General features: G+C 66.0%; 1 protein-coding gene across 4 annotated transcripts; it reads right to left on the bottom strand.

Annotated features, from left to right (window-relative positions):
- Positions 1 to 428: 428 nt before the first annotated feature.
- GAS2L1 (growth arrest specific 2 like 1) lies at positions 429 to 9,555 on the bottom strand. 4 transcript variants are annotated; one of them, XM_088176307.1, is made up of 6 exons: positions 9,444 to 9,555; positions 7,516 to 8,206; positions 4,992 to 5,099; positions 4,690 to 4,786; positions 3,366 to 3,642; positions 429 to 2,095 (listed from the first exon to the last, which is right to left on the bottom strand). In XM_088176307.1, the coding sequence occupies exons 2-6, from the start codon at positions 8,194 to 8,196 to the stop codon at positions 1,060 to 1,062; spliced, it is 2,199 nt and encodes a 732-aa protein (XP_088032433.1). In that variant the 5' UTR covers positions 8,197 to 8,206; positions 9,444 to 9,555; the 3' UTR covers positions 429 to 1,059. The 4 variants fall into 4 exon arrangements, with proteins under 4 accessions (XP_088032433.1, XP_088032434.1, XP_088032432.1 ...); XM_088176308.1 differs by lacking the exon at positions 9,444 to 9,555 and adding an exon at positions 9,224 to 9,337; XM_088176306.1 differs by lacking the exon at positions 9,444 to 9,555 and adding an exon at positions 8,694 to 9,037.
- Positions 9,556 to 9,939: the final 384 nt, after the last annotated feature.

Here is a 9,939-nt window from a genome sequence, read left to right as displayed (position 1 = left end):
ACACCCCACAGGCCACCAGCACCTCTCTGGGGCTGGACACCAGCCCTACTCCCAAAGGAGAGGCAGGGCAGGTGTCCAGGGCCCAGAGTGCACACTCTGCTTTGGAACCCCCAAAATGACAGCAGGGTGGTCACCACCAGCAGGTCTGGAGCCTCATGGTGCCCCACAACCTGCCCAGCCCTCAGAGCGTGGCTGTGTCCCCCTGGGCCAGCAGCCCTGAAGTGAAGGGCCCTGGCCTGGCCATGGGGAACTTTAGGTTCCAGAGACACCTCTGGAGGGGTCCCAGTGGCTGTAATGGGGTACAGGACACTGGGACTCAGCCTCACCCCAGCTCTGCACTGCTCCCCCCCTCCTGGGACCCCTGGAGCCCTCCTCCTTTGGGCCTGGGGGTCTGAATACCCCTGGACAGATGAGCAGACATGGTGGGCTCAGCTCCGTTGGTCTTTACTGGCTGGAGAGGACATGCAGGGCTGCAGGGGGGTGGCGCGGTGGCCTGGGCTGGGCGCACAGCCCTGTCACACCCCAGGGACATCAACACGAGCTGTGGGCAGTGCTGTGGCTGGCTGGGGGCTGGAGAGGGAAGAGTGACCTCCCCCCCGCCCTGAAATAGGGGCTGTGGTGACAAACTGCAGGGAGGAGAGATGATGAGAGAAAACGGCATGAAGGCCAAGAGGAGGAGAGGAGAAGACAGGAGAAAGCTGCCCAAGAGGAGATGAGGAAGAGGATGACAAGAATAGCAAGAAGAGGAGGAGAAGGTCAAGATGAGGAAAACAAATGGAGAAGAATGAGGAGACACGAAGAGAGCAAGAAAAGCACTGGGTGCTCTCCAGCCCCACTCCCAGGTGCCAGCTCTGCTCTACCACTGCCCTGACCTCCACCACATGAAGCTGCTCCCCATGGCATGGGGACACCCAATTGCCAGCTGTCACCAAGTGCAGAGGTCCTGGCCACCCCAGCTCTGTGGCCATCGCCTGGCCGGGTGTCTCCACCCAGTTGCCACCTCCACCCTCCCGCAGCAGCTCGGGGATGTCCCCAGGGGCTGCCATGGCCATCGACCTCTCAGGGCCACGCGTTCTCCTCCAGCCCCTCGCGCTCCCGGGGGGCCCAGGGAGGCTCCAGGAGGGAGGAGGGGATGCTCTGCAGAGCCCCCCAGGCCTTGGGGCTGCCGTTCGGGGCCCGCTGGGCGCCTGCCCCGTAGCCCCGGGGCGTGGGGATCCGGGAGGGCGCCTTGTGGGGCTGAGTGTCCAGCCGGGGCTTGGCCCAGGGCCGCGCTGGGGGCGCGGGGAGTCGCGGCCCGGGGCTCTCCTCCATCTCCATCAGCTCGTCCTCCCCGATCGCCCAGTCGGTGTCGGAGCCGGGGTTCCCCGCTGTCTCCCGGTTGTCCCAGGAGGCCGGGAAGCAGCAGCTCTCGTCGGAGGAGCTGGAGAAGGTGGAGCGGCGCCGGGCATCTGCCAGGGTGGGGTTGGAGGGCAGGGGGGGGCACCCGCCGTTGTTCCCGTTATTGTTCCCGTTGTTGTTGCCGTTGTTGTTGCCATCGCTATTCCCGCCCCGCCGCCCGTCCTCGGCGGGCAGCCCGTGCTTGGCGAACACGTTCAGGGAGGAGGACGAGGATGAGGAGGAGCAATAGGCCGAGTCAGCGGTGGCGGGGGGCGCGGGGGGGGGGCTCTCCGTGTCCCCCAGCTGCTCCAGCAGCCGCGTGTTGGCCAGGAATTCCTCCTCCAGCCGCTGGAACAGCCGCTGCTCCTGCCCGGGCTCCAGCCAGCGCGGGGCCCGCAGCCTCCGCGCCAGCTCCTCGGGGTCCCCGGGGCCGGGCCGGGAGTCGCGCCGTGGCCCGGGGGTCCCCGCGGGGCCGGTCCCGGCCGTGGGGGGCTCTGCCCGTGCCCACGAGTGCTGCCCGTCGGGCCGGCGGCGGATGAGCAGCAGCGGCGCGGGGCCGCGCCCGGGGCTGCGGGAGGCGCGGGGGGACCCCGGCCCGGGAGGGTCCGCGGGGTCCCGGCGGGGTCCCGGGGGGCGGCGGGGGCCGCTCTGAGCGGAGGTGACCGAGGAGGAGTCGCTGTCACCCGAACAGCGCCGGGAGCGCGCGGGGGCGCGCGGCCTGGGGACGGCGGGGGGACAGGGGGGAAAATGAGAACCCTGGTGACCCCCCCGGGGCACCCCCCAATTGTACAGCCCCCAAGAACCCCCCCGTTGGTGTCCCCAGTGCCCCCTTCCTCGTGGACCCCCCCCCCAGTTCCCCCAAACTGGGGTTGCACCCCTCCCCACCGAACCCTCCCCATTCTCCCCCATGGCTCCCCACATTCCCTCCATTGCACCCCATTTCTCTCCCCATTGCATCCGTTCATTCATCCCCCTTTATCCCCGTTTCTCCTCATTGCTCTCCCACTGTACCCCACATTCCCCCTTAAACCCCATTTCCATCCTCATTGCACCTGCATTCCCACTGCTGGACCCCATTTCTCTTCCCCTTGCCCTCCATCAAACCCTCCCACTGAACCCCCATTCTTGCCTTTCACCGCCCATTCCTGCTCACTGCACCCCCCAGAACGCCACTTCCCTCCCCACTGTCCCCCATTTCCCCTCTCCATTAAATCCCCATTCTCCCCCCTATTGCCCCTTCATTCCATCCCCATTCCCCCTTGTTCCCCCAATGCACCCCAGTGAAGCCCCACTGCCCTCCTCCATTGAACCCCATGAAATCCCACATCCCCCCACTGCACACCCCATTTCCCCCCTTGTAGCCCCCCTTCCCTCCCCCTGTTGCCCCCCACTATTCCCTGCACCATTCTTTCCCACTGCACCATTTCACCCCGAATTCGCCCCTACTGCCCCCTCATTGCATCCCTCCATGGACCCCTCAGAACTGCTCATTGTCCCATTTTCCCCCAATGATTTCCCCATTGCAGCCCCCCACTGAGCCCCGTTATTGCACCCTCCAGTGCACCCCCATTTCACTCTCAAACTGCCCCCCATGATTTCCCCAGTGCTCCCCATTGGATCCCCCAATGTCCCCTATTCCCCTCATTCCACCCCAGTACCTCCCACTGTCCCCCATTCCCCTCGCTGCACCCCCATTCACCCCAGTACCTCTCCTTGTCCCCCCATTCCCCTCATTCCACCCCCATTCCACTCCTGTACCTCCCATTGTTCCCCTACTGCCCCCCCAATGTCCCCATTCCACCCCAATACCTCCCACTGTCCCCCTATTGCCCCCAATGTCCCCCATTCCCCTCGCTGCACCCCCATTGCCCCCCATTGTTTTCCCCACTAACGCCCCCCGTGCCCCCCACCATTCCCCCTCCCCTCTGTGGGGCTGAGCCCTCGCTGGGGTCTCGGCGCAGTTTTGGGGTCCCCCAATCCCCCCGTACCTGAGCGCTCCCCGCGGCTCCGCGGGGCTCCGGGAGGGGCTGCCGGAGCCGGAGCGGGGGGCTGCACCCCCCCGGGGGGGCAATCCCTCCTGCCTGAGGGGTCTCGGGGGGTCCCCCCGGGGCTGCGGGCCCCGCTCCCGTTCCGTTCCCCCCGGGAGGGGCCCGGCGGGCCGGGGGCGCCGGGGGGTGCTGGGGCTGGAGGCGCGGGACGAGGAGGTGCCGGGAGCGGCTTTTTGGGGGGACATGCCCGGGGTGCGGGGCTGGGGCAGGCGGTGAGCTGGAAGGGAGAAGGGGGAGAGGTCAGCGGGAGCAGCGCTCAGCACCCCCCTGCCCTCACAGCATCCCGATTTTCTGACTGGGGTATTCCCGGATCTCGGGAATTTGGGGAAAAGCCCGAGTTTTCTCACTCCCTTTTTCCCCCCTTCCAGCCGGATCGGTGCCCTGAGGAACCCAGCCCCAAGGAAGGGAGACTCACAGGAAACCAGGGGATGGAACCATTGGAGAACCAGGGAACGAAATGCATGGAAAATCAGGGAATGGAACCCTATAGAGAGGCGGAGGATGGAGCCCCATGGGGAACCAGGGAGTGAGGCCCCACGGAGAATCAGAGAATGGAACCCATGGGGAAACAGGGAACAGAACCCCACAGAAAATCAGGGAATGGATCCCTATAGAACAGAGCCCTGTGGAGAGCCAGGGAATGGAGCCCCATGGAAAATCAGGGAACTAAACCCCACAGAGAACCAGGGAAAGGAGCCCTATAGAGAACCAGAGAATGGAACCCATGGGGAAACAGGGAATAGAACCCCACAGAAAATCAGGGAATGGAACCCATGGAGAAACAGGGAACAGAACCCCACAGAAAATCAGGAAATGGATCCCTACAGAACAGAGCCCTGTGGAGAACCAGGGAATAGAGACCCATGGAAAACCAGCAAGAGAGTCCCAAGGAGAGCCAGGGAATGGAGCCCCATGGAAAATCAGGGAACAAAACCCCACAGAGAACCAGGGAAAGGAGCCCTATAGAGAACCAGAGAATGGAACCCATGGGGAAACAGGGAATAGAACCCCACGGAAAATCAGGGAATGGAGTTGTACAGAACAGAGCCCTGTTTCTGTAGGGTTCCTTGTGGAGAGCCAGGGAATGGAGCCCCATGGAAAATCAGGGAACAAAACCCTATAGAGAACCAGGGAAAGGGGCCCCACAGAGAGCCAGGGAATGGAGCCCCATGGAGAATCCGGGAACAGAACCCCACAGAGATCCAGGAGGCAGGGCCGTGCCGAGGTGTGGGGCGCGGGGGGTGGGGGTCCCGCAGACACTCACAGAGGGCAGCACAGCGACACGGGTCGTGTTTGTCCAGGTAATGTTCCAGTGTGTCCCAGCCGCCGCCCACACGCACCATGACGTGGCTCCTCAGCACCTGCGGGCAGCGCTGTCACCGTGCCGGCCCCAAAAACCACCCAGAGCCCCCCAGGACCCCGGCGTGGGCAGGAAATCCAGCTCCGGACCCCACCCACCTTGCCTGGGAGCAGGGGGAGGATTAGGGTGGAGGGTGCCGGTGCAACGGGGGACAATGGGGTGGGAGGGGACAAGGAATGGGGTGAGGGGGCGGTGGTGGCTCTTACTCGGACGAAGATGAGCGTGTTGGAGTCTCCCACTTTGTACTTCCCCTCCGAGACCTTGACCATGGGGAATTGCGAGGGGCAGGAGCAGCAGCCCAGGATCTCCCGCACCTGCCGGCACAGAGGGGAGGGGTCAGTGGGGCGTGGACGCCCTGCTGTAGGGTCGGTGGGGTCCAGAACCTCCCTATGGGGCCAGTGGGCATAGAACCCCCCTATAGGGTCGGTGGGGCACAGACCCCCTGTTATAGGATCGGTAGGTACAGACCTCCTGCTAAAGGGCCGGTGGGGTGCAGACCCCCCAGTTATAGGGCTGCTGACCCCATTACAGGGTCAGTGGGGCACAGACTCGTCATTATAGGGCAAGTGGGCACAGATGTCCCACTATAGGGTCAGTGAGCATAAATCTCGTTATAGGGCTGGTGAGGCATGGACCCTCCTCTATGGGGCTGGTGGGCACAGAAACCCCTGCTATAGGGTAGGTAGGGCACAAAACCCCCTACTATAGGGCTGTCTGGTCATGGATCCTCCACTATAGGGCCGGTAGGGCAAAACCCCCCTATAGGGTCGGTGTGGATCCCAATTATTGGGGCAGCCCCTCAGATTGGCACACACGGAGGGGCTCTGTGTGCCCCCCATGCTGGCAGCTCCCTCCCTCCGAGGGAAGCAGCTCGGTGGGCTGGGGTGCAGGGGGCCGGGGTCTCTTCCCATGGACCCCCAGCAGGCTGAGAATGGGCACAACTCTCTTCATTTGGGGTCCACCCACTCCGGAACCCCCAGGTGTGGGCACAAAACATCCCCCACCCCACTAATCCTGAACCACGGGGGATTCGCCCCCAAATCCCCACCATGGGGCAGGACCTACATCCATCAACAGAAATGGGGTAAATCCCGGGGGATTTTGCCTCTCCCTAAACCTGAAGGTGTGGCACAGGGAAAAGTGGAGCGGGAGGATTTGGGGGGCCGGGCAGGGGACCCGCAGGGCTGTGGGGTGGCCGGGCAGTGCCGTGGTCCCGCTGGCTGCCAGCTGCCGGCTCTGTCTCCCGGGCTGACGTCAGGGATTAAACCCGGAGCCACGGGAGGGGACGCGGGGACGCGGCTGCATCCTGGCCCGGCCCGGGGCTGGGGGGGACACAGCGCCACCTCACCCCGAGATTTGGGGTTTCTTTAATCATTCCGAGATTTTGGGGGTTTTCCTGCAGCTATGCCCATCACAGGGCTGAGAGGAAGGAAGGATGTGGCCGCGGCGGTTCTCATCCGGGTGACAGAGACAGCTCAGATGGGGAAACTGAGTCACGGAGGGAGGGTGGGGGGCTACAGTGAGAGGGGGTCGTGACCCTGCTGCCACCCCGGGAGGGGCACCTGGGGACGAGGGGGGCCGGATCCTGCTCTGCCAGGCTCCTCCCCGCCTCTGGCGCTGCCCATAAAAGCCGATGGCGAGGAATTACGCAGCCCGGAAAAATGCAGCCGGGGCTGGCAGCGCCCGGCCAGGGGGGCTTGGGGTGCAACAGCCCCGGGGGGGCCCCCCTGAAGCGGCACTGGGCGGAGGGAGGGGTCAGGACGCTCTTTAATGAGGGACTTAATGAGGAATTGGGGTTTCAATTAAAAAAAGGCTTAGGGAGTCAGGGGAGGGCAGAGCCCCCCTGTCCCCCCCCGTGTCTCCCCCGTCCCAGATTAATCCGCTGCCTCGCCTGCGGGACGGATCCCGCACCCGGCTTTAATCCGTCCTGAGCTCCTGGCCCGGGGGGGGGGGTCCCTGTCCCCCCTCCCCTTCTGACACCCCAAATTGTGACTGTGAGCAGCCCGGATGTCCCCATGTCCGTCCTTGGGGACAGCAGCCTCGACGTGGTGGGAGGAGGAGACGTCCTGGGGTGGGGAGCACTGCGAGTCACCCCCTCACGGGGAGGAGGTGGCAGGGCACAGGTGACACCTGCGTCCCCACAGCCACCGAAATAACTCCTCCTGCAGTCAGGAGGGAGCCTGGGTGGGTGGGTGGGTGGGTGGAGAGGAGCTCCCGTAGCCATGGAGAGCTGGGATGGGTGGGTGGAGCACATCCTATGGACCACAGGGGTGGGCAGAAGGGCGTCCCAGGGCTCACAGGGATAGGTGGGACTTCCCTTGGGCCACGGAGTGCCCTGGGTGGGCAGAAAGGACATCCCGGGGGTCACAGGGACAGGTGGGACCTGCCAGAGACCACAGAACGCCCCGCAGGGTGGAGAGGTGGGAACTCCCATGGATCATGGAGCACCTCATGGGGCACACGGCCAGGAGCTCTCAGGGGCCACAGAGATGGGTGGGAGGGGGCCACAGAGATGGGTGGGACCCCCCCCAGACATTGGAGAGGTTCTCCCACAGGCCATAGACAGGTGAGACCTCCTAGTGACCACTGGATGGACAGAGAGGACCTCCCATGAACCACAGAGCTCCCCGGTGGACGGACAGGACCTCCCACAGGCCACCGAGCGCCCGCTGCGTGGCCAGCGAGGCCCTCATGGTGCCCAGGGTGCTGGGTGGCCGGCCAGGCCCTCACCCAGGCACAGGGCTCCCAGGGGAGCGCGTGTCTCACCAGCTCGTCCAGGTTCTTGAGGTCGCAGAGCGTGATGGGCCGGGCCCGGCTGGGGAAGGCGCCCGCCTGGGGGTCCCGGCTCTCCCGGCCTGTGCCCAGCGTGCCGTCGGCCATTTGGTCCCTCATCTCCTCCTCAATCTCCTCCTCCATTTGGATCAGCATGGGGGCCAGCATCCCAAACTTGGAGCCCCTCCTGGCCACCTCCAGCAGGCAGAGGACAAAGTTCTTCTCATTCTTCTTCAGCACCAAGTCGTTAGTCTCAAACATGAGCACGTCCTGGATGCCCAGGTCCTGCCGGCACCACTGGATGAAGTTGGAGACGTTGTCCCGGGCGATGAAGGAGCCGGGCACCACGTTCTTGGCCTGGAACACCACCTCGTTCTGGGGCACTCGCATGCGGGCGGCCGCCTCCGGGTGCCGCTCCTGGAAGTCCAGGGCAGTGCGGTTGACGTTGTTGGCGTGGCGGCAGAGGTGACATCCCGTCTCCAGGCTCTCCAGGAAAGTGTCCACCTGGATGTCCAGGTCGTAGAGGGTGTTGAACCACTCGGCCAGGTCCTCCTTCATGGCCTCCAGGTACTCCTCGCTGGAGCGGAAGGGGCGGATGCTCTTGGAGGCGGCTGACTGGATGTGGCTGGGGTCGGCCATGGCAAACCTCCTGTGGGGGAACAACGAGGGCTGTTACGGGCAGGAATCCCCCCAAAGCCCCCTAGACCACCCACCAACCTCGGTGACCCCTCGGTGCCTCAGTTTCCCCCACATAATACCCATGGGCAGAACAGTCACCGCTGCCACCACCCTCCCTCTGGGACCTGCCTGATCCCTGCCAGGACCTGCAGCACCCCCCACTCCACATCCCTCCACCCGTGTGTCCCTCCCACAGCCCATGTCCCCCTCACCTCATGTCCCTCCACCCGTGTGTCCCTCCCATAGCCCATGTCCCCCTCACCTCATGTCCCTCCACCATGTGTCCCCATTCTCCATATCTCCCACTCCATGTCCCCTCATCCCGTGTCCCCTCTGCCCCCCCAGGTTAACGAGTCCCTTGTCACCCATGCCCATCTCCCGGTGGGGCTGTGGCAGAGCGGGGACATCCCTCCCCAACCTCGCCCTCAAAGCTGCTCAGTCATGGTGGGTGTCCTCACCCCGGTGTCCCCACGCTGGCAGCAGGTGACACCCCGAGGGATGGCAGTGCCAGGGGCCCCCTTTACCCTTGGGGTTCAACCCTGAGGGGCTGCACCCCCCAGGTGGGGGAACTGGGGGATTGTTCCCCAGCACTCAGCCACGGGGTGGGGGCTGCACCTGGGGCCGTCCCTGACCTGGGGTGGGGACAAAAGAGCCATTGATGTCACAGCAGAGGGGTCACCCCCTCCCGGGGGGGGGCTCAGTGACCCCCACTGCCACCCCCCAGACCCTGTGAGGGGGGTCCTTCCCCTGGGGTGTCCCCCACCCTCAGAAGGGGTGTCCGTGCTGGGGAGGGACCCCTCACCTCGGGTGGGGCTGGGACTGCTGCCCGCGGAGATGGGGGGGCTCTGTTGGGGGGTCGCCCCCATCCCTCGAGAGTGGGGTGTCCCTGCCGGGGGCGTCCTTCCCTCGGGGATGGGGGGGGGGGGGGGGTCACTGTATGGAGGGTTCCTTTCCCTCGGGGGGGTTGTCTCTGCTGGGGGGTCCCTACCCTCGGAGGGGGGTGTCCGTATCGGGGGGTCCCCTTTTCCCTGGGGGGGGTGGGCGTCCATCTCTGGGGGTGTCTCTTTCTCGGGGCGGGGGGGGTCCCTTTCGGCGGTGGGCTCCCTATTCCGGGGATCCGCCGGCGGGAGGGGATCCGCACCTGCGGGGACACGGGGGGGGACACCCAGGGCCCAGGGCCACCCGCCGCCCTCCCCGGCCGCACTCACCGCCGCCGCTCCGCGCTCCGCTACGGCCGGGCCGGGCCCGCTCCCCGCTCCGGGCCGGGCCGCGGCTCCCAGCGCCGGGGGGGCCCCGCCGCGGCCCCCGCCGCCATCGGCCTGGGCAGCGGCCTGGGGGGCGGCCGGGGGGGCCCGGGGGGCTCCCAGCGAGGCTCGGCCGCCGCAGCCCCGCGGAGCCACCGCCGCCGCCGCCGCGCCCCGGCCGGGAAGTTGGAGGCGGCCCAGAAAGGGCCGGGACGGGGGCGGCGGCGGCGGCGGGCGGGGACGGGCACGGGGGGGACACGGACACGGGGGGGGGACAGGGGCATGGCACGAATTGGGGGGGGACACAGACACGATGGGGGCGGGAAAAGGGGGAGGAGCACGGGCACGGGGAGGGGGGCACGGACACGGGGGTGACACACAGCGACACTGGGTGAATCCCCCATCCCCGCCCGGCTATGGCTTCCCGCTTCCATTGATCTCCTCCTCCCCACACCCTCCC

The sequence above is a fragment of the Sturnus vulgaris genome, chromosome 19 (assembly GCF_052056855.1).
Source record: "Sturnus vulgaris isolate bStuVul1 chromosome 19, bStuVul1.hap1, whole genome shotgun sequence".
Taxonomy (NCBI): domain Eukaryota; kingdom Metazoa; phylum Chordata; class Aves; order Passeriformes; family Sturnidae; genus Sturnus; species Sturnus vulgaris.
This window is presented reverse-complemented; position numbering and strand designations above follow the sequence as displayed.

What these genes read in the sequence shown, in the direction of transcription:
- GAS2L1 (XM_088176307.1), bottom strand. Translation starts at nt 8,196, where the DNA reads ATGGCCGACCCCAGCCACATCCAGTCAGCCGCCTCCAAGAGCATCCGC. An exon ending in ACACGCTCATCTTCGTCCGA is followed by an intron (nt 4,787 to 4,991) that starts GTAAGAGCCACC and finishes CGCTGCCCGCAG; the next exon opens with GTGCTGAGGAGCCACGTCAT. An exon ending in GTGTCGCTGTGCTGCCCTCT is followed by an intron (nt 3,643 to 4,689) that starts GTGAGTGTCTGC and finishes TCTCCCTTCCAG; the next exon opens with CTCACCGCCTGCCCCAGCCC.